The sequence below is a fragment of the Belonocnema kinseyi genome, chromosome 2, assembly GCF_010883055.1.
Source record: "Belonocnema kinseyi isolate 2016_QV_RU_SX_M_011 chromosome 2, B_treatae_v1, whole genome shotgun sequence".
NCBI classification, from domain to species: domain Eukaryota; kingdom Metazoa; phylum Arthropoda; class Insecta; order Hymenoptera; family Cynipidae; genus Belonocnema; species Belonocnema kinseyi.
In genome coordinates this window covers 12371819-12396066 of record NC_046658.1, presented here as the reverse complement: position 1 = coordinate 12396066, position 24248 = coordinate 12371819, and the positions used below count along the sequence as shown (strand labels likewise).

The window sequence follows — 24248 nt, the reverse complement described above, 5'->3', positions numbered from 1 at the left end:
GAGTCCAACGATTTTCTAACTTTTTGATACCGTCCGAAAAGTACTCAATCGGAAGGTCTCCAAAATACGCCTCAGTTTCAGCTATGAACTCCTCATTTGAGTGAAAACGCTTACCGGTGAGCCATCTCTTCAGGTTAGGGAACAATTAATAGTCGCTGGGGGCCAGGTCTGGTGAATACGGTGGCCATAACCTTTCCGACCCATTGTTGCGTTTTTGGACGCTTCGGAGCACTTTCGCCCGATGGAACCCACTGTTTTGCCTGTTGCGTTGACTCAGGAGTGTAGTAGTGGATCCAAGTTTCATCCATGGTTATGAATCGGCGCAAAAACTCGGTCGGCTTACGCGAAAATAATGCCAAATTCTGCTGGGAAGTTGTCACACGAATTCGTTTTTGGTCCACTGTGAGTAAACGCGGCACCCATCGCGCGCAAAGCTTCTTCATGCCCAAAACTAAATGCACGATATTGCCCACACGTTCCAATGATATGCCTGCAGCATTAGCTACCTCTCTCAATTTCACTCTAGAGCTGGGGGAGCCAATGAAGATGGATCCAATGCAATGGATCGACGGAATCTCGGGACCTTTAAGTGGACGGAGCAACTGAATAGCGACTTGCTGGAATGCTACAATGCGAGTGTGGCCCCTGAATGAGGTTACATGGCGGGACTGCATGCTCTGTGGTGCGAGAAACACCCGGAGCTATCGCACTTTTCGCATCAACGTCTGCGAAATCATGCCGAAGTACTCCAAATAGGAGCTATGTAAGCGGAACGCCTACTCTACCACAGCCAGAACAAGCCGGCAATAGAGAAAGAAAGGCGACACTAAGACCAACAGCGGGAAGGCATCCGATAGAGGAAGACCGATGCTTTGTGAACCGAAGAAACATGAACAACCAGGTTTCTCTCAAGTTTAAAGATCAGGCTGAAATGGTGTCTTTCAAGGCGAAACCATCTTCCGAACTGTCGGCGAGGAACAAAGTATCTGCAACGAACAAATGGAAGAGACTCTTTTCTTAAAATGGTCAGGAAGACGAAGAAGTGGGCAGAGGAGCATTTCTGTACAAAGCAGCGGAGGAGGCTGCTGAAACACTCGGACTTACCTTCAGTATTAGGGGTGAGCAAAATGCATCAAATCTTATCTATCTCGAGTACTCACTCCTGAAAACCCGGATTAAGAAAGAACATGAGAAAAACTTTCGGGAACAGCGCCTCGATAAAAGGATACACGGTATCTTCCACAGAAATGTGAAGGATCAGTCAATGTTGTATGAGCTAACGTTTGCTTTCCTTAAATCGCCCGGATTGAAGTCTGGTACAGAGGGTTTCATTTTGGCATGCCAAGACTGTGTCATTTCCACCTTAACATACCGTCGCCATATTTTGAGCCAAGACATTCCCGATGGTAACTGCAGGGCATTCCATGTACCCCCCGAGCATTTAGCTCACATACTATCTAGTTTTTTAACTCATGCGGGAACGACCTACATTCAAAGGTACAATGCGGCACTAAGAGTGCTTTATTACCATCTTTGTCACTATTACGGCATTAACCTTAATACCGCTCTCTAAATGCTCCTAGGGAAATCGAGACAATTGTCGAGAATGAACATTGCCGCATATATTAGAACTTTATATTCTCAACAATTGTTTCTGTTGCATACTTGAGGCCTGACATGATTTTTCTTGACTTCGAGAAGCGAACCACGTTCGTTATCGAAATTTCGGGGAAAACTGTCAAAAACATTATAGCCAATCAGAATGTAAGAAAGAGAGTTATAGAGATCTCATAAGGGAGTTGCGACGATTGTACCTGGTATATTCTGTCAAAATAATCATCCTTATCATCGGTGCTCTTGGATGTGCCAAGCTTTCACTGGTTAGTAGGGGAAAATGCAGAAGGCGGTCGCCCTTGGTCGTTCCATGTCCTCATGGTGCACGAGACTTTTGCCATATCGTGGTATTGATTCCGTTACAGACTGTAACCACCTATCTTACGATCGGGAGACGTGTTTGTGGCTGAAATTTTACCACGATTTCGCTGAGATCGGGTGCACTTTCTCAGATTAGCACTGATTTACAATTTTTTACATTTTTAATTATATAACTTGTACTCTTAACATTCTGTAGGAAGATAGTAGTAAAAATTAAAAGATGGCATTTAACAAAAGCATAATTTTTTCAAAAATGCGCAATTATATGGAATACACAATTTCAGAAAAAAAACAAAATTCCAGACTTTTACCACGCACGCTAGTAAACAAGCGATTTATAAGCGCAAATAACTAGAGAATGTTGGAAATTTTGTTTTTTGTACGACTTTCGTTAGCGCATAATTTCGTGTTTACCGCATTCCACGAAACGCTATGCAAAATTTCCCTGATAATAATATACGCATGCATTAAATATTATTAGATACTTTAGTTGTCTGGATGAAGCACATACTGAATTCCAGGTTTTTCCCATATATCTCTAGATATTTCCAGCTCTAAATTTTCTTAATAAAGAGCCAACACAGTATGATGTATTACAATTTTTCAAGCAATCGATCCTACACCCCTTTAGAGCAGGCTCTCTTTACAATTTTCTACGTGCAATTAAAAAGGGCTTGTGTTGTCGATCCTATTTAAGAAGTAAAGCGGGGTAGTTCACCAAGGAAGAGAGTAGGAGGTGGACGCCAAGAGAAAAAGGTTGAACACGAAATAAGAGACGCTGGGTAAAGTAATAAGCAGTTTATTTACAACTTACAGTTGCAGGCGCGAGTAGCCAATCCGCCGTGTTGGTTTTCGTATTAGCCCACTACGAGGCAGCGAGGTGGTCCGGGCCAGAGTCCCAGGAGCTTGTTAACGTGTGTTGTCTGTTTGGTTTAATGTATAGTGTTAGTTTTTAATGTTTTTTATTTTTATTTTTTTCTGTTGTTCTAGGGTGAAGGTTCGGACTTCTCGTTTTCTCTTTTCTTTTTCGGTTTGCCAGTCTTCCTCGATGATTCGTTGTTATTCTCCGCTTTTTCTGCCTCTTTTCTATTTCTTTCTTTCATGTGTTTTACCTCGGTTTCTTTTATTATCCGTAGTGTAGCTGCCCAGAATTGGTCTCGCTCTTGTTTACATTGCTCCTTCATATTGGTCGTATAACTTACATGATTTTTTATCTGCTTTATTTGACAGTCTGGTTGTCCTTTTTAGTACCCTATCTCCTATTTTAAATTCTACCGGTCTTCTTTTTAAATTGTAACTATTAGCTTGTCCTTTGTTTGCTTCTTCTAAATTTTTCTGGACTTCTTTTATTATTTGTAGTTTTCTTATTCTAACAGTCCATTTATCAACGCTTTGGAGCTCTATATCATAATCGCTTTCTAGATTTTTTCTTAGGGAATGGAGGGGTTCCATTTCGCGACCTAAGTTTTAAAAAAAACTAGTAAATATTGGTTTTTTCTCTTTTTTGAAATCGGTAATAGACCCATGATGTCTACAGCAATCATGGTCCATGCTTCTTCAACGATTCATTTTTCCACCAGCCATAATTTCGGTTGGTTACTCGATTTGGTTCTTTCGCATGTTTTACAATTTTTAACGTATTTGATCACTTCCGAATACATCCCTGGCTAGAAGTAGTACTCGGAAATTCTCGCGTGCGTTTTTTCGGAGCCTAAATGTCCTGCTTGTAAGTCATCGTGATTTTCTTTCAAAACCTGTGCTCGTAATCTTTTAGGTACGACGAGTTTCCATGGGTTAGAGTCTGCTAAGAGAGTAGATTTTAATGGGTCATTTCTGTAAAAATAGAATTGCGAGTATCTGATTCGCCATTTTTTGTGTTCTTCCGGGCTTTTTTTAATTTGTCTGATTTTTGTTGAGTACCAGTCGTCTGTTCTGTCATTGGTATCTTCTTTAGGTTTTTCTACGCTACGCGCTAATGCGAACGCTATATTTGTTACTCATACTTCTGATCTCGACAGACCCTCAGGGACAAGATTTGAGCTACCCTTGCGATATATGTCTTCGTAATCGTACTCAAGGAGTTCTAAGGCCCATCTAGCTAATAGGCCATTGTGAGTTTTTAGGTTATGGACCCACTTTAACGCTAAGTGGTCCGTGATTACTTTGAAACTATAACCTTCTAGATATGCTATTACGTAATTGATGCCATTAATCGTTCCAGTAAGTACGGCTTCTAACCCCGTATTACTCGCATCGATTTCGAGTTGAAAGGGTTGTGTGAAATCTAGACAGGTTAAAACGTGTGCTGAAGTTAAATTGTCTTTAATTTTTTGGAAAGCCTTATCTTGTTCTAATCCCCAATCCCATTGTTAAGTTTGCATCACTTATTCTATCTATTACAATATTCAAGTGCTTTAAATGGTCGTCAAAATTTTGAGTTACTATAACGATGTCATCTAAATAGCTGAACGCGTTTGGGTTTAAATCTGGGGTTATGATTTTATCCATCAGTCTCTGGAAAATTGCTGGAGCATTTGTTAAACCAAATGGCATCCTTTTAAATTGGTACATGCCCTTTCCTGGTAATCTGAATGCTGTTATAGGTTTTGAACTTTCTTCTAATGCAATTTGCAAATAAGCTAGTTTTAAATCAATTTTTGAAATCTAAGCAAAATCTATAATCTTTCCCAGGTTTTTTGATCATAACAATAGGATTTGACCAATCGGAACAAGAGGGTTCTATTACGTTCATGGATTTTTCCTAAGTTATCCGTAATATTATTTAATTTAATCGCCTTATTTTTAAAAGAAACCCCTTGATTTCTATTATTGCTTTCTAATATCTCATTGGCTTTTTGAGATTCGTTTTTTTATTCTTTCCGATTCGTAACTTTTTCATTTTTCCAAATATTTCAATCGCTATTTTTATATTCGTTCTTATATGCGCAAATATAATAAATTTTCCCTGAATTATTTTTCTTAACTTTTTTCCTAATTCTAGGTTTGCCTAAATTAAGTGAGTCTTTTGTGCTTGAGTCGCCGCTAGTGTCATGGTTGAGGATGCTCTCGAGGGGTTGGAATTTGTTGCGCATGGGATGCTTATTTAGCTAGGGACATCCTTCGTAGGATTTGTTTCAGGATTTTGGAGTTTTGTATTTTTGTGGGTTGGTTAGAGTTGGTAGTTGCTAGGAGAATTGCGTTACCTGGTAACCTTGAACTACTATTTTTACACTATCTAGTACTTTTCAGGTTAATGCCACCTCCAAATTTCGGTTTTCTATTTGTATTGCCATCTCCTTCCTTTTCAATCAATAATTTTTCCTTAATATTTAAATTTCTACTTGTCTTGGTTTCCTTCGCTTTAATGTCAGATTTAATTTCTATTCTGTTTTCCGTTATAGGGAGGGGTAGCGAGTTTGGAAATGCTTCAATTGGATAGAAGGTGGGAGGACTCCCTGGTAACCACCAAGTTTCTGTGTCATAGCTTAGGGTCATCCGTAGGGCTTTTAGCATGTCCGTGTCTAAAATACCTACTGATTCAGGTTTTGGGACTAACCTGACATTAAATGCTTTGTGCGATTACCGATCATAATTGGGATTACTACATGACCAATTATATCGACTGTTTCGCCATTAGCAACCATTAATTTTCGCGAGACAGATTTAAAAATTGAAAATTTTGAATTCTGGATTTTTCTCAGAAATTCCTTGCCAGCGTATGAATGTGTGACACCAGTATCGACCAAAATTCGAAATAAACTACCTTCGAACTTTGTCATTAGATAAAAACGTGTTTCCGTTATTTCATCTTTAGCTGAATTAAAAAATTCTGACTTTTCGGTAATAGGTTGAGAAATTTTCTGTCCTAATACCCGCCCTTCCAGTTTCCCTGGTTGTACTCATAGTATAGGCATTCTATTTTAAAATGACCCGCTAATTCACAATGGTAACAATGACTATTATTTATTTTATCGCCTTTGCGCGAATTTAAATTCTGATTTTTATCCGAATCGGAATTTATTTTATTTTGGTAATCCGTCTTAAAATCATTCTCCTGTTTTTGGTTGTTATTCCCGCAATTTGGTTTTTGAGAATTTCGTTTATTTTTAATATTATTATTTCCTGAACTATTTTCCGCTTTTTCTGTTGGGAATTCGATCATTGAACTGTATCCTAATGTCATTTGGTTAAACACTGGTAACATTTGGTTGTGAGGATTGAATGGATATCTTGGTCTACTGAAAAAGGTAGGGATTGAAAACCAAATGTTGGGAATAGAAATCGATTTTCGTAAGGTTTTTTGTTTTCTGAATTATTTTTATTCCCGTTATCTTCAATGTTAGGTTTTGTAATTTGCGATACTTGTCCTCGAATTTTTGATTTGGGTAGCTCAGTTTCCCATTCTTTGCCTAAATCCTCTAATGCTCAAAAGTATCAAAATCGTTCCTTTTAATGTACATTTTTTCTTCTATGCGGAGATTTTCATAGGTTCTACGTAATTCCCATTTACGACTTTTTCTCGGATAAAGTTTAGTAAAGTGTTTTCTAATTTCCGTTAAGTACGAATGGATGTCTTGGTTTCTTCTTTTAATAGAAAATTTAATTTTTTGTTTTATTTCTTCCGAGGACCTTTCATCTATATAAGAGTTTTTTAAATCTTCGGTAAAATCTGGTAAGGATCTCCAGGAATTTTAATTTATTTCTTTAGCATGTTCTATTAATAACGCGTCTTAATTTTCTAGAATATCGCGATCGTTGATTTTATAACCCCGTTTAAATCTTTTTAGTTATTCGAGGAAATGCTGCAGGACTATCGTCTTTATTATTTCTAAATTTGATGGGCCAATTGCTCATAATTTGAAACGTCGTTTGCATCATACCGAGTGGAAAATAAGTGGCTTGAATTGCTTGATTATTTATTTGATTGTCGGATTCGTATTCATTATCTGTGTTATTATTGTGAATTCGGAAATATCTCTTTGACCGGTTAGTTGTTGTCGGGAGTCTACGTGATTTGTTTTGGTTTGAGTTAATTCTGTCCTGTAATGGTTCACTGCCATCGGAGTCTTGTATTTTAAAATTATTATCTTTTAACCTGCTACGGGTTTTAATTTTATTGTATGAAATTTGTCGAAGTTCTTGTAAATTTTCTTCTAAATTAAATTGAACGGATTGGGGATTCGTTTATATTTTTTCTAATATTTGGTTCTATTAGTTTCTGTCTATATTCGAAGGAGCTATTAACTGGTGGTTCTAGTCTAAGCTTTAAGTTTCTTGTCTTTTCTTCTCTTTCTTTAAAAAATCTTTCTCTTTGTTGGTTCATAAATTTGTTAAATTCTACGCTTTCTAAAAGTTCATCTGTCTTTGATATGAACTGTGTATTGTTTTGTAAAAATGGGCCGTGTTCGTAAGTTTCGTTAATTAATTGTCTCGAATTTTTTGTTGGGCCCGACGCGCCTATTACGGGGAGATTTTCGTTATCGCAATAGAATGTGTTGTATTTGGGCTCGAAGTTTTTGTTAGGGTTTCGAGTAAGGCTACTGTGTGGGAGTTGTTGATTTCGAGTTTGGGGTGGTTCTGTAATTTTTTATTGGATCTGTCTGTTTTTGTCAAAAGTGCAGCGGCGCCTTCCAAATCCAAGTTCGTTTTGTTTCTTAGCTGGGTTAGTAATTTTATTTTTGATTGTACCCGACCTAAGTTTCAATTAGTTTTAATTTGTATTAATGAGATACTCTATATAGAAGTCTGATTTACTTTCTTAATTTAAAATTCCGATTTTGTTTGGGGAAATTTAATTAGAGCCTCAATTAGTTATGTTATTGTTGGAGGGTTCGAAAATGTGTTTATTTTCGTTCTCTAATCTTTGTTTAGAAGATACGTCGCGTGAACTTGCCGCGGGTCGTAAGAGTACGGGTCGCGCGCAAGTACTTGATTGCGTGACTGAATTTTTCGCAGAGTTCGGCGATGCAAATTTTCAATGGAGAAGAAGTGTTTTATTCATTTTCTTTCAGGTTTCCCTCACTTGAAGTATTTAAGTTAACCCCCAGATGAACCACATTTTCCATTTTAGGTTTCCTTTTTCGTTCTACTTTAAGCAATGTAATTATAATTTTAAAATTCGATTTTAATTCAATCATAATTATAATTCTAAAATTCGAATTCGATTTCCAAAATATGGTTTTGTCGAACCTTTTGTTTTCGCTTTCATTGTTAGTACATCCCGAAAGGCAAAATTTTAAGCCTAGTTAATTTCACTGAAATTTTTCGAAGCTTTTAATCCGAAATAATTCCCTTATATTAGTTCTACTTTTTTGAACCTCTGATTGATATCGCTAATTTTTTTAGCGGAATCTCCTTTTCCCCCTTTTGTAGGTTTTCAATGTCCTGTTCGTTTCCCTGTGATTCCCCACATAATAATTCCTTATTTATAAAAAAAACAGGTAAAAAGCATATAAATCAGGCACACGGTAAACAAATCAAAACATCAAAAACAAATTACATGGATGACAAGAAAAATATATGACAAATACACTATGAAATAGTAGCCTGAGCAGATGCATGTCGAACAAATCAGGAAATCAATATAAAATCAATCATATGAAATGGCACTGTACTTAACCTATAGGCAAACGGATCAAGAGCATGAAGAAATAGATATTCGTTAAAGTAGAGGTCAAGAGCTTGAGAGTGTGAGTCAGTAGTTGAGTTTCTTCAATAATGAGCATTTATTTAAATTTTATAGTGTGTCTCCCTCTTTCTCGGCAGGTTTTATATATTGAGAGGATAAGGATTGTGTCTTTTTTGGCTGGGCGCCAATCAAAATGGGGTAGCTCACCAAGGAAGGGAGTAGGAGGTGGTCGCCAAGAGAAAAAGGTTGAACACGAAATAAGAGACGCGATGTAAAGTAATAAGCAGTTTATTTACCACTTACAGTTACGGGCGCGAGTCGCCAATCTGCGGTGTTGGTTTTCGTATTAGCCTACTACGAGGCAGCGAGGTGGACCGGGTGAGGGTCCCAGGAGATAATAGGCCGCACAGACGAAGGCGAAGGCAGGAGTCGAGGGCAGCTTCTCCAAGGAAGCGACGCAGCAAAGCATTTTTGGTAACAGCACACGCGACACTAAGCGATAAGCGGAAAAAGCAGTGGCGAGCTGGTAGGACGAGCAAAGACTGATCGCTCCGACGACGGCAAACGTGTCGTCAGCTCTTCGGGACCCCTCGGGGGGTTCCGCCATGATTCGGCGCGGCCCAGCACCCTTTACGTGCGAGATCGTCCCGAGCTGAATTTGTTGTAACTATTCTGTTACAGAAGTTATGGGCATTTTCTGAACAAAGGTCAGAGAAGACATTTTAGGTTTCCCGTTCGATAGTTAAATTATAATTATTTAATCTATACCTAATATCTTAGTGTTAGTCTCATGTCCCGCAAAACAATCGGAAGTGGAATTGGAATGGTATTTTCTGATGTGTCCCCTAAACAAATTACATTTTCCTTTTGTCTCTTCCCTATTCCTTTACACACCCCACCACTTCAGACTCACTTCGTGGTGTGACGGGGTCCTACAGTTTAAAGTAGGGTTCGAACCCCCGCGAGCCGCCAAATCTCTTCCAGAGTGCGAGGTGGGAATTGAATTCCTGAAAATCAGTTTCTTACCAAACTAGAAAATTGATCTGCTGGTTTATTTTATCAAGCCCAGGGGTTTTAGGGTAAAGAATCCAATATTTTCTTCGAACTATATACGTTATTCCATACTGATAAATAAGTCCCTTTTATATGGAAATACCCAGTGATTGTTTTACATAGCCTAACTAAGATATAGTGAAACTACAAACCTTTTCTTTTTTACTGAAGAATCTGCCAAGACTGCTCTTAATACCCTTTTTCTTTTGTGCTGCTGCAACTGTAGCTGCTGTAACTGGACTCAAATTCATTGGCATATGTAAATGCGAACTCGATAACAGTCCTGTCGGAAGTCCAGTACTGAAATTATTCTTGTACAAACTATCCTGACTGCTATGACGTGAAGATAGTGGAGAAGGAGGAGTTCCAGAATTGAGTATACCATTGTTGTGTTGTCCATGCCTGTTGAAAGTAGTGGTAAGATAGTTTCTACTTCTTGAGAAAAGACTATATGCAAAAACGATTTTTTTCTACCTTAGGGTCCATTGAGACCTATAAGGTGCTGAAAGACTTGAAAAACGTTAATCCTTACCACTGACTTTCCCGGTGCGACACGTAAGTTAAAGTCAGCTGCAGTTAAGCGATTTTAAGGTTTGCCATAAAGTGAACACTTATCATGCTGATTTTCAACCAAGTTTAAACTAAAAGTCTAGTTACTTAATGATACTTTGCCGAATACAAGTCCCTGGTTATTTTCATGCAATTTGGGGATGAAATTAAAATAATCCTCACAGGGGTTTTTAGAATAATCCATATTTTAAAAATCGAAATTCTTTTTCTCAAAATTTTTCATGTATGATACGTGCGCATAAAAAATAACGTAAACATGTTTAATAAAATATTTCTTTAAAAAGACAACTTCGAGTTCTGCAGCAAGGTAAAAAATCGTATGAAATATTTATGTAAAATTATTGTCCACAGTTCTATGAAACTTTTTTATGTTTTAAATATAGAAAATTCTTGCAAAACTGTTTTAATCGCATTCATAAACTTTTTGTTTTGTTTTATTTGAGTTTTTCCTTTCTTGCTTTTTAGATGTACTTATTTCCATGTTTATATTTAAAAAACATGTTTATATATTTTATATATGATCTTAAAAACATATAAAAAAACAAAAAAGACAAAATAAAATAAGACTTTCTAAATTCCATTGAAACAGTTTTGCAAGAATGTTATATATTTAAAATTTTAAAAAGCTTTCATAGAATTATGGGAAATATTTTTAAATAATATTTTATGAGATTTTATTACCCCATTTTGTATGCAAAATAACCCTCACAAAGCAACAATTAAGAATTAAAATAAAAGATCAAATTTTCCTTCTTTTTAAAACAGCTCTCATAGTTAAATGGTTAGGAAATTGGTAAATAAGCAAACAAACAACACGTGAGAAGTCGCAGGATGCCTGGCAGAAGGGATAACTTCATTTGATTTAAATTGAAGTGGATTTTCTCTGATCTTCTTTAACATAAAAAATAGTTGAAATACTCTTCAGAACTATATAATACTTCAGTAATCACACAAAATCGCAAAACAATTCACGCACGCGTACGAACCACGACCTTCAAGAAGAGAGCATTTCGCTATACACTGTTATATATGGGGCATTGTTTCTCAAGTGCACCCATCCTTCAAAACGACTCTCCGATCAAACTCAAACTGGGATCAAAATGAACTGAGACGGGGGAGGGGGAATTTACAGATGTTTTGCTGGTAGTCCCTAATATAATGTAATAAACTGCTTTCGTATGGATGAAAGAAATTTTTTTCCTATATGTTTTTGTTATATTTTTATATAATCTGTGGAATAGTTGTAACTATTCTTTTTAAATTGAAAAATTAATCCCTTTTTCAAAATCAAAAACATTTTGGATTTTTTTTAATTTCACCTCATTTTTTTGTATCAGAATAAAGATCACGATCTTTTCTTTTGAAACCTTGAAGCACAAAATGCCGTTTTTTTCGTTTTTGAGAAATTAAATAAAGAGTAATGCCGTGCATCGAAGGTGTCGTGACCACTGTAACGATCACTCGACGTAACTTCTTCGGACTAATTTATCGTATTAATTATGAATACTTGTTGCTTATGTAACTGCTTTCGGCATTTTACAGTGTTGAGACTGTCAGTGTAGTATTTAAATGCCTCTATTACAAGCACTGCAGGAATGTTATACTAATAAAGTAAACTTAAGTCTATTTAAGCAGGAAAATTGTTATTATGTGTATTTATCTAATACCTTAAATGTCTTTTAAATATATTTTTAAGCTTATTTATATGCTACTTTCTTTCTTATAATTGCCAACTTCTTAACTTTTCTATTGTTGACAGATAGATTTTTTGGTATTTTCGTTGTATTTGATTTTGTTTCTTTGAAAGATGGTTTTTCTGCTTCTTTCGTTGCCGTATATTCCTTGACAAGATCGGCAATTGCACTTAAAAAATTTGTAGCTGCGACAGAATGCAATCTAAAAAAAAAAACAGAAGAAATCTTCGAAAGAATCAAGGGCAATGGAAAACCCAAAAAATCCATCTGTCAAAAAAACAAAATCAAAGACAACGGAAATACTAAAAAAACCTACTTGTCAAAAATAGAAGTAAAAAAGTTGACAATTAGAAGAAAGAAAGGAACAAAGAAACAATCATCCCAACAATGACTGTAATGATGGCATTAAAATACTATGCAGAAAGCAGTTCTATAAACAAAAAATATTCATAATTGACACGATAAATTACTTCGAAGAAGTTCCGCAGAGCGAGCGTCCCAGAGGTCGCGAGCGTCGTCGATGCATTGCATTACTGTTTATTCAATTTCTCGAAAAAAAGACATTTTGTTTCAAGGTTTCAAAAGAAAATATCTTGAACTATATTTTGAAACTAAATTAGAAAAAATGGGTAAAAATAAAAAAAAAATCCAAAATGTTTTCGATTTTGAAAAAGGGGTTAAATTTTCAATTAAAAAAAATGGTTATAATAATTCGACGGATCATAAAAAATTTCATTATAAACATACAGGATAAACTTTTGTTTAATCCATACGAATGCAGTTTAGTACATTCGAAAAAGGATTTTGGACAGAGTGGAGGTGACAACCCTAGTACTTTGGATTAAGCTCATTCAGTACTACATTAAGAGCTTTTGTTCATCGTTCTTCTCGATGGGCTGGAAAGAGACCGAAAAATCATACCGGAAGTTACTTTTTTCTGGACATCTGGATAGGATGAGGTTACACAACCATACCGATTCTAATTCAGTTCACTCTATTCTATTATTCTAAGTTGGTTTCTCAAAGGAACGGGATTTTTAAGGTCAACGCTTTGACTATTATGTAATGGATTTGTATGTGTTGATTCCTTACACACGTGCTGTTTTAAGACGGTGCACTAAAAATCATGTTATGATGCTTTCTCAAGATGACACACCAGATTGCAGCCTATACTATTGATCAAAAGTGGACAGCGGGCAATACACTTTAACCTGCCAGGGAGAGTAGAAAACTTCTAGAAACACACGTGGAAGAGGGCGGTGTAGATCTTCGCCCACCTGGATATAAAAGGATGCAATTTTGGACCAGTCCTATTGGTTTTATGTAAAATTTCACTTTGTCGGTTTTCATCATATCTCCACGTTTTGAGGCCCACTGAGTTAGAAGAAACGATTTTTACGAAGACGCTTGTATGTGTCTGTAGTCTGTGTTCTGTAGGCACGATAACTTTCGAAAAATTGATCACATAGGATTCTGCTTTGGCACACTTTTTTAAGGCCTCAAAAGAAAGAACAAGTTTGTAAACCAGCTATTTTGGATAAAAATTCAAAAAGTGAGTGCATTTTCAAAATTTTTGAAACCACATTTTTTCAAGATTTCAAAACTCTACCTACGGCTATTCATAGTACTCAGAAGCTTAAACAATTCATCCTTATGACTTTTTTCTACAAAAAAAAATTATCGGAGTTAGAGCATTTTCAAAATCTAAAAAAACAAACTAAAATAAACATTTTAAACCAAACAACGCATGATATGAATAAAAAAGTCAAGAGAATTAAAACGTTGATTTTTGAAAGACCTACAAGTTTATCATAACAACTTTTTTAAGTTGGTCGAAAAATTGAAAATTCCAAATTTGATCGTACCAAAAATAATGAAAATTCCATTTTTTGGTCAAACTATGCAAGATGTGCAAAAAATAATAAGCTAAAATTGGGCGCCCTGAAAATATCTACAAATTTGTAATTAATCACTTTTCGATAGGACGCGTAGTTTTTGTTTTTAGTCGTAAAAAAAACATTAAACATAAAAAAATGTGGACTAACGACACAAGCTACGAAAAAAATGTGACAAAACTTGTTTATAAAAAAAAGAGCTATAATTTTTAATAGCACACGTAGTTTTTGCTTTAGCCGTAATAAATAGCATTCAACATAAAAATAATACATTTTTTGACAAAAAAAAACGATATAAGTACGGACAGAAAAGACGAAAGAGGATAAAGGATCCTATATAGGTTCCTGTATTAGACCATATGCAGATGTACACTAGTTTTTCTTTAATCGTAAAAACAAGATTCAAATAAAAAAATTATAAAAAAAGGAAATAAGAGTTGGTATGAGCTAATTTTTATGCATATTATGAACTGTAATGAAATACACTGATTGAAATGATACATGTTTCAGCGCACCTTAGAATAATATTAAAAGCAAAATACGAAACAAATATTAAAATAATTGTGATAAATACAATTTGTGCTTTATTTTGCAATATTTGAATAAGCAATCCCAGACAGAGTTGCATAAAAAATGTATTATTTTTAATTTAAAAGTGTTGTGCATAATGTAGAAAAGTTTACATTTTGGACAGAATCGAGTGCGAAGCACGAGATACGTGATGAGAATATGTTCGTTAAAGCCGAAAGAGCTTTAACAAAATAAAGTTCTCTCGAGCTAAGCTCTTTTAACAAAAAAGGATTCACAATCACAAAATTCCACTGGTGGATGATTTGACTCTTAATTTTAAAAGATTTGCGCACGAATGTGAGCAAATATAAAGGCCAGGTGCGTAACGCGCCACGAGAATGTACCCGCGTAGCTGGCAGATTTTTTTAAATGTTGTTTACTTATTTTTATATTAAATGTTCATAAATATAAATTTAATTCAATTTCAATTACATTATATTCATTATATTTAACAGTCTAAATACTCACTACACCCTATAATGTTCAGTTTAAATCTGGTTTAAACTTGTATACTATACAAATGTTTTCATGAAATTATTTTTATAATTTATTTATATAAATATTATTTCTTGTGTTTTCAGAAATAGAAAGAATTATTTTTAACTTCTTACTCAAATTCAAATCTTATATTCCACTTTAGCAAGTTTATTGGGTCACTGAAAAACTTTTTTCAATAGCACTTATCAATTTTATTATACTATATGTGATTTGAATTTACTAGTAATACTCTTATAACCCTTGCATGTTTATCTCATTTTGCATTCTTGGGACATAACACCTTCAAGATAATTGATGATTTTGAATGAAGAATTACATTTTCATGTTGCAAGATGTTATATTTCGAATATGTATAGACATTTCGATTATAATGTAAAACATTCTAGTGCATTAAGACAAACAGGGGGGTATATTAATAGATTCAAGGTTACATTTTAAATTGTCCTTGAATTTACATCGCAAAAACGTTTTCTGCTGTAAATATCATGTGATTTTCTACATATCTCTTAAAATAGTTTTGTTATCATTCCCTATAGTCCAGTCAATGAAGGATTTAATAAAAAATCAGGAAAAGTTGAATTTTGTTAACAGATACATTGGGAATGGCTTTATAAAGATACTATAAATATCTCAAACTGACGGCTACGCTATGAAATTGGATTACTGTGTAGTTGTGTGATTTATGAATAAATAAAATATAAACTAAAAATATCGTTGAAAGAATTTCGAAAATATATCAGGCGACTTCTACTGGAGCAAATGCATGTTCCTGTTTGCATGAAACAAGTATATCTTCAAATTGAAGCTATGGTACAGGGATTAATTTTGTACATTAAAAAGGCCTTAAATATTATTATTCTGACCTAAGATTTAGAAAATATATTGTATAACTATGGAGAAACAAGTGAAAGAAGTTTCATCTCAAAAGCATTTCCTTAAATACGAGGTGTGTTCAACAAATAAGGTGACTTTCTGGTTTTCTCAAAAAATATTCATTTATTCCTCAATATTTATGTTGTCATCTTCAAAGTAATCCCCCTCAGATATAATACACTTGTGCCAACGCTTTTTCCAATTATCGAAGACCTTCTGATAATGATTTTGTGGTATGGCCTTGAGTTCTTTCAGTGATGCAGTTTTTTATCTCCTCAATCGTTGAAAATCGATGTCCTTTCATTGGTCTCTTCAGTTTTGGGCAAAAAAAAAAGTCACTGGGGCCAAATCCGGTGAAAATGGAGGCTGAGGCATGACTGTGGTGTTGTTTTTGGTCAGAAAATCTTTCACAAGCAACGATTAATGAGCAGGTGCATTATTGTGATGCAAAAGCCACGAATTGTTTTTCCAAAGTTCCGGAAGTTTTTCGCGTATGACCTCTCGCAAACGGCGCATAACTTGAAGGTAATACTCCTTATTGACCTACGACCTTGTGGTAAGAATTCCTGATGCACTACGCGACGGTAATCAAAGAAGATAGTGAGCAAAACCTTCACATTTGACCGAACTTGACGTGCTTTTTTCGGTCTTGGAGAGTTTCGACGTCATAACCATATACCCACGATTCATCCCCAGTTATAACCCTTTTGAGAAAATCAGGATCATTATTGACTTCATTCAACATCTCCTGAGCGATGGTCATGCGATGGATCTTTTGGTCAAAATTAAGCAGTTTTGGAACAAATTTCGCTGACACACGTCTCATGCCCAAAAAGTCCGTAAAGATAGCCAGGCATGAGACAACCGATATGCCAATATCTTCAGTAACTTCTCTGATGGTAATTAGGCGATTTTTCAACACCATTTCTTCCACTGCTTGAACGTTTTCATCTGTTGTTGACGTGCTGGGACGTCCAGGGCGAGGTTCTTCTTCGACATCCTCTCGACCTTCTTGGAACAGCTTGTACCACTTATACACATTTTTCTTACTCAAAGTAGACTCACCGTATGCAACTGTCAACAGTTCAAGAGTTTTAGAGCACTGGATTCCATTTTTCACACAAAATTTAATGCAAACTCTTTGCTCCATTTTTTTCGAAAGAAGAAAATCGCCGAGCACACCAAAACCTTCTAACCTTTTACGCCTCTGCCAGAAAAACAATACGAGCTACATAGTCAAAACTGTGAACATATGATCGTGACGAGTGTACCAACACAACAAAACAAAAAAGTTAAATCTTGAATGTACGTAGCCCGCGAAAATTGAAAAGTCCCCTTACTTTTTGAACACACCTCGTATATCAAATTGGACACTGAAATTGAGCTAATTTTATACTGTTAAAATTTAATGCAAAAAGAGTTATTTGCTTTTTTAAACCGGAACATGCATTTTATCCAGTACAAATCATCTGATCTATCTCCGAATTTCCTTCCAGAATATTTCCAGCTTTTCTTTTATTTATTTAGAAATCGCATAGTTGTAAAGTTAATCTAATTTTATATCGTTGCCGTTGATAATACGTCTACAAAAGTTCAATCCCTTTTTGTGCACTATACAACAGAGCCTAAAATACCAAAAATGCAGAACTGCACACTTTACCAGAGCCCCCCCCCCCCCCCCCCCCCCCCCCCCCCGAATAATAGCTAAATAATTATTATAATAATTTATAAACTAAAATATGTTTTACATACATTTACATCTTAAAAATACATTATTTATTGAAAGTGGTATAGGCTATTGTTTTAAATTCATATATCTTTATTTTTTAGTCACCTTCTAGATTTGAATCACTAATTCATTTCAGATATTAAATAATGTTCGCTAGTGCCTCCTAGAGAGCGGTTAACTATTTCAATATCGCATGCCAATAAAATGCTATGCAAAGATGATATAAAATTCCAAGGTTTTCTGATTCGCAGTTGTAACAAGCGAAAGCCGGTCTTTTCATTGGATCCTGCATTATCGCCTTAACAGAAAAAGCCATACAACGCACTCATAATTGTTGAAAATGTTTAAATTGGATTTTTACATATTTAGGGAAAAACTTATTTTGTATAATTATTAAAGAAAATAGTTTTCAAAATAAGAAACTTTATGCGACGCACTTTTCAATTTAGAACTACACTTTAAAATAAAATTGTGAAATTTTTTCACCTAACCATATTTAACCTAGATCAAAGAAAACTTTCATGAACAGCTCCTCGATAAGAGGGTGCACGGCATCTTCCACAGAAATGTGGAGTATCAGTCAATTTCGGGTGAGCTAACTTTTGCTTTCCTTAAATCACCGGAATTGAAGTCTGGCACGGAGGGTTTCATTTTGGCATGTCTAGACTTTGTCACTTCCACCTTAACATACCGTCGCCACATTTTGAACCAAAACGTTCCCGATAATAGCTGCAGGCCGTGCCATGCACACCTCCAGCATTTAGTACACATACTATCTAGTTGTCCAACTCATGCGGGAACAACCTACATCCAGAAGCACAATGCGGCACTAAGAGTGCTTTATTACCATCTCTGTCACCCTTACGGCATTAACCTTAATACCGCTCTCTAAATGCTCCTAGGAAAATCGAGTCAATTGTCGAGAATGGGAAGTGCCGCATATACTGGAACTTTATATTCTCGACAATTCTTTCTGTTGCTCACTCGAGGCCTGACATGATTTTTCTTCACTTCGAGAAGCGAACCATGTTTGTTATCGAATTTTCGGCACCAGCTGACAAAAACCTCAGAGCCATGGAGAATGAAAAGAAAGAGAGGTATAGAGACCTTATAAGGTAGTTGCGCCGATTGCACCCGGAATATGCTGTTAAACTAATAGTCCTTATCATTGATGCTCTTGGAGTTGCCAAGCTTTCACTGGTTAGTAGCCTCATAAGCATCCCTGCGTGTGAACAATATGCTAAAACACTTGCGGGAAAAATGCAGAAAGCGGTCGTCCTTGGGTCGCTCCGTGTTCTTAAGGTGCACGAGACTTTTGACGGATCGTCGTATTGATTCCGCTACAGACTGTAAACACCTATCTCACGGCCGTGAGACGTGGTTGTGGCTGAAATTTTACGCTGTAATGTACTAGAGATGGTCTGCACTTTTATACATTTAAGAAAGCGATCATTTGTCGAAAAAAATCGACTAAACCTATCATTTTATTAACTATTTGCGCATTACTTTACTAGAAATTAAAGAAAACTGCCATTACTAGAACTTTTTGGTCTCACTAACAACCTTTGTTGAACTTGTTGGTCCTTTCCTCTTCCCTCATTTTCCACCCTAGCTCCTGTCTTTATCTCGTAGCTAGCCGGCTAGGTAAAACATGATTTCTTTTGTAACCCGAGAGCCACCGAGAGGCCACGCTTGCATTTAATAGAATTCAATGATAAAGTCCGTGACTGACGCAAAATAAAATTAAGCTCTTGATCGTGCCCAGGTTATGTGGCGGTCGGAAATGAACTCTCTCACAGCAGTGCTACATGCCAGACACTATCAAAAGCTTTTCCTACATCGAGAAAAACAGCTTCAGTGTGCTTTCTTCGATTGAAATTAAACTAATGGTTTCGGTGAGTTTAAACATCATGTGCTAAGTTACATCTTCTAAAGCCGTACTGTTGTGACTTAAGGATACTGTTTTCCTCTAGTTAGTAGTTCACGCGAATGGGTATTATTTTTCAGGAATTGAAGATAATCGCATGGAGAGTTAGGCACGAGATAGGAAGCTTTTTGAGGACTCAATTCAATATTGAATCAGGCCCGGCTGGTTTCCTATTTTTAGTATTTTTAATGTGATTGGTTAATTATTTATTGGTTACTTTTTTTAAATTATCGGTGCCTAGGATTTTGAGGAAGTCAGAAACAATGCGAATCTGGTGAGGAGATGAGCAGATATTTGTCGTTTATGAATTCAAATAATTGTTTTACAGTTTTATTAATTGATCTGCTATTGCAAGCTAAGTATTCAGCATGCAGGTCCCCTGCAGCGATTACCGAAGGTGCTAGTTTAAATATTTTTCTGTAGTAATTTTTTGTAAATTCGTAAGAGGGAGGCTGGTAGAAAGAGACGATGGAATATGGTTTCCTGTGAATTGTTATCTATATAGCTGTAGCTTCAAGGACTTAAAGTTCAGGAATTATTAGTTCATGGTGGTCAATATTTTCTTGGACTGAAATCGCGGTACCTCTATTAGTGTTATTTTGGTATAGTTTATAGCCATGGACTAAATTGATGTTTACGGATTCGCGAAGTAAAGTTTCATTGATCAAGAAAATGGTGATTTTATTCTTATGAAGGTATATGGCTACTTCGTGCCTTTTTTTAAAGATACCCTGAGCAGTCTGAACAATTATTTTTATGGTGTTATTATTAAAGCTGGCCATTTTCGATAGAAAGTGATGATCTTGAAACGCGCTATACTTAAAGGCTATCTTGGGCGGTGGTGCGACACTCACAGCGCAAGTAAGGGGGGACATTGGCTCGTGGTTGCAGAGCAAAAGTTAACAAGCTACAACCTTTTTGGCGATGCTGCTGTACGCGGGGTTTATGCGATTGGCGCGCTTTTACCAAGTAAAATTCTACAAGTTGAACGATGACCGAAGCCACACTTGCTCTGTTGATTGTCAAAGGGACTTTATTATAGTTTAAATAAATCAAACTATTTATCATTTTGTGACATTTTTCATGTGGACGCCATTTCGTTTCTCTGCACACTCATACTTCACACTCAAAGGAGAAAAATGAGGTGACATTTTGTTCACTGAAATATGTACTTTGAGCCTGACTTGCACCATTTTGACCCTTTTCATTTGTTTAAAAAAAATTAACTCGAATCGCAGCTGGACGCAATCATTCATTACCACTTGTATGGAGATATTCAATGCACTTGCCTACCCAATAACATCTATGACTGAAATTCGAAAATATTAACTATGACTAACAGGAAAGCAATACAAATTATTTTTAAATATTATTATTAAAGACAATAATAATGATAATAATTTATAATTATGATAATACATTGTTTAAAAAATTTTAAATTTAATATAATTTAATTGAAAACATGTGATAAATAAAAAATGGATTTAAATTGTTAAATATGTAATAAATAATATAGTTTAAATAATAAACTATGTGATAGGTAATAAAATAATATTTTAACGAAATAAAAATTACTATTGTATTATCTTTTTCTTGGAATCTTAAGTTTGAAACATTTCAATGCAGTTTAAATGTTACCGCGTAAAATTTTTCTTCAGAGATATTTAGGTGCTCGATACGCATGTTTGTACTTCAATGTTTTGTTGATATTATATTTATGATTGTGTTCAAGTCCCGTTAAAAAATATCCAAATTTTCTAAACCATAGGTCATTTATCTGGTCTTGCAGAAAGGAAGTATTGACTTGGTCGTCGATCACATTTTTCAAAACTCAAACGTTCAAGTTTCGCATGTGGGAAGCAAGACAAGAAAGAATCTAAGACGTTCGATTTCATGTGTCTATTCCAGACATAATACTAAATTTCAAACTGCAGGTCGAAAAAAAGACAGACTTGAATTGCAAAACACTCAATGACTTGATTCTAGTTTGGTCATCCCTCATTTGTACAGTAATATAGACGAAGAGCCCAGCAGTTCAAGTACAGGTCCTGGTCGAACTCCTTTGGAATTTAAAAATAAGTCTTTGCGGTCCAAGCTTTGGGAAGTTGCTGCAATTAGTATTGCACACAACAACGATACTAAAAAAATATTGATGGCTTCTTCTTATTCAGCAAATAAGTCGAAAGACAAGGACTTGAAAAAAGTTCTCGAAAAACTGACGAAAGATTCAGAAGCACGTAAAAAAATTAAGAAGTTAGAGACAACACCGGTGCCTTTTTTGAAAATTAAGACTTCTTTAGAAGCGTTCGTAATTTTGTTGGATCAAAATCTAACGAAATCGACTCATAACAACATGCGAAAGAATGTAAGAAGACTGCCGCAAATATATGGCCTCCGTATTATGACGCTCGTGAGGAAAAATTACTACTTAAACCTCCAATAGAGTTGATCCGTATCGATATTAACTCCATATCGATATCAAGATAATAAAGGAATCCAAAGATGTCGTCTTACCGCAAAAAAAGACTGTTGAAGATTATATAGGTAAACTTGTACCTTTTGTAATTGTTTCCGGCTCTCATCGTATAATGATATATTTTTCTTTACACCTTACATTAATTGATAGAAAAGTATTGAGCATAATTACAAATGCAACATAAATGCAACCATGTCAGATTTGTCATGCAACTCAGAAAAACTTCAACGACCTTTCTAATAGGGAGTCTGGAATTTTCAATTTAAAATCGGAATCTTTACATTTTGGAATCTCCTCTCTTCATATCTAGATTCGACTTCTAGATTGCTGTTTGCATATTTCCTATAAATTAGAAATCAAAAAGCGGAAAGTAACAAGCGATGCAAATAAAAAGATAATAACTAAACGCAAAAGCTACATCCAAAAAGTTATGTGGGAAAATTTTGGATTGCGTGTCGATACGCCAAAGTCAGGAGGCAGTAACAACACCAATGACGGAAATACTGCTCGAAGGGCATTTGGTAACCCTAAATTTTTTTCTACATCTCTTGGTTTGAATGGAGAGCAACCAGGTATCGCAAAAACCCCTGAGTAAATATTTCTAGCCCAATCCGATAAATTTTCTACATTTTGGACACCTTGTTAGATCCTTCATTTTGAATTTTGCATTTTATACCGAAAATTCATCATCAGCGACCCCTAAAACCCCCGAGTGAACACTTTTATCCTCATCCATCACCTTTTCTTAATTTTCGCGACCACTTTGAATGGACCATTTTGAATTTTGCATTGTTGTCAAAAAATCGTGATCAGCGCAACCTTTAAAACGCCAGAGTAATCACTTTTAGCCTGATCTGTCAACTTTTCTAAACTTCCTACAACATTTTGAATCCGCCATTTTTAATTATATATTTTTCATTAAAAATTCGTAATCAGCTAGCCCTGAGACCCGCAAATCAGCAATTTTAGTCCAATCTGTCAACTTTTCTTAAATTTCGCAGCCATTTAAAATTTTCCATTGTTGATCAGAGATTGGTAATCTGTGACCACTAAAATCCCCGAAAAGCACTTTCAGACTAATCTGTCAACAATTCAAAAAATTTGCCGCCCTTTTGAATCCGCCATTTTTAATTTTTAGTTTTTGATGCATTTAAATATTCATCTGTTTTAATAGAAATTTCACCTTTCTTGGATAAAAATTAAACTGCTTTTTTTTAAATTCAATTATTTCATAGAAAATTTAAATTTCATATTTTGATGTTGAAAAGTCAACTGAATATTTTTTGGGTGATAATTTAACTGTTTTGTTTAACTAGTCTTTTTGTTTTGAAAATTCACCATTTTTGGTAGAAATTTCATATTTCCAGGACAGAAATGCAACTCCTTTTTTAAAGATTCAACAATTCTATTAAAAAGTAATCCCTTTTGATTGGAAGATCGACTGTTTTGTTAAAAAGTAATACTTTTTGGTTGGAAAATCTACTGTTTTCTTGAAAAAACGTCTTCTCGGGTTGGAAATTCAAGTATATTTATACAAAATTAACTTCTTGTTCAAAACTCATATTTTAAAGTTGAAAAGTCAAACTAAAATCTCTTTTGTATGAAACTTTAAATATATTTTTTGCAAATTTATCTATTCGATTTAAAAATTCAAGTTTTAGTAGAAATTTCATCTTTCTTGGTTGAACATGCAACTGATTGCTCGGCTTTTGGTTGCAAAAGATTTATTTATTTTGTTGAAAATTCAAGTATTTTGTTAAAAAGACATTTTAATGGTAGAAAAGTATTTTTTGCCCCTTTTACGGAGTAGTTCAGCATGGTTTCGCAGACGTTGCTGCGAAAAGTGCGATAGCTCCGAGTGTTTCGCGCACCATAGAGCATGCAGCCGTGCCATGTAACCCCGTTCAGGGGCCACACTCGCATCGTACAACTCTAGCAAGTCGTGATTCAGTCGCTCCGTCCACCCAAAGGTTGCGAGATCCCGCCAATCCATCGCATTGAATCCATTTTCATTGGCTCCCCCAGCTCTTAGATTGGTCGACATTGTTGGCCGACCCATTGTCGAGAGCCCTGCGCGTTCTGTTGTTTTGAACCGCACTTACTACAACTATGTTTGGTGTTGTCATTGTTGTTCCCACGAGAAGCTAGGGAAAGGGGTTCGTCCATCCTTGTAGAGCCCCACATTCAAGGATAAGGCTGTGTACTCTGAGAGGTCGCCCGGTATCCCAGAGTCACTGTTCTAGACACCTCACCCAGGTGCCATTCAGCTTTCGGCACGGTTTTCATACCTCCGCTTGGGGGTTAGTTCCTTCGGGACCACCCCTGGACAATTGGCCGCGACTCTCTATTTATTTTTGTAACCATATTCCGCAGAAACCCTTGGTACAGAGGCCCTCTATT

The 24248-nt window shown here is 35.6% G+C and overlaps 1 protein-coding gene across 3 annotated transcripts in view; it reads right to left on the bottom strand.

Annotated features, from left to right (window-relative positions):
- LOC117166917 (liprin-alpha-1) overlaps nt 1-24248 on the bottom strand; it is a 690677-nt gene that overhangs the window by 319090 nt on the left and 347339 nt on the right. For all 3 annotated transcript variants that reach the window (XM_033351369.1, XM_033351368.1, XM_033351370.1), the window contains exon 15: nt 9769-10018. In XM_033351369.1, the coding sequence (XP_033207260.1) occupies nt 9769-10018 (250 nt within the window). The remainder of the gene's footprint in view (nt 1-9768; nt 10019-24248) is intronic.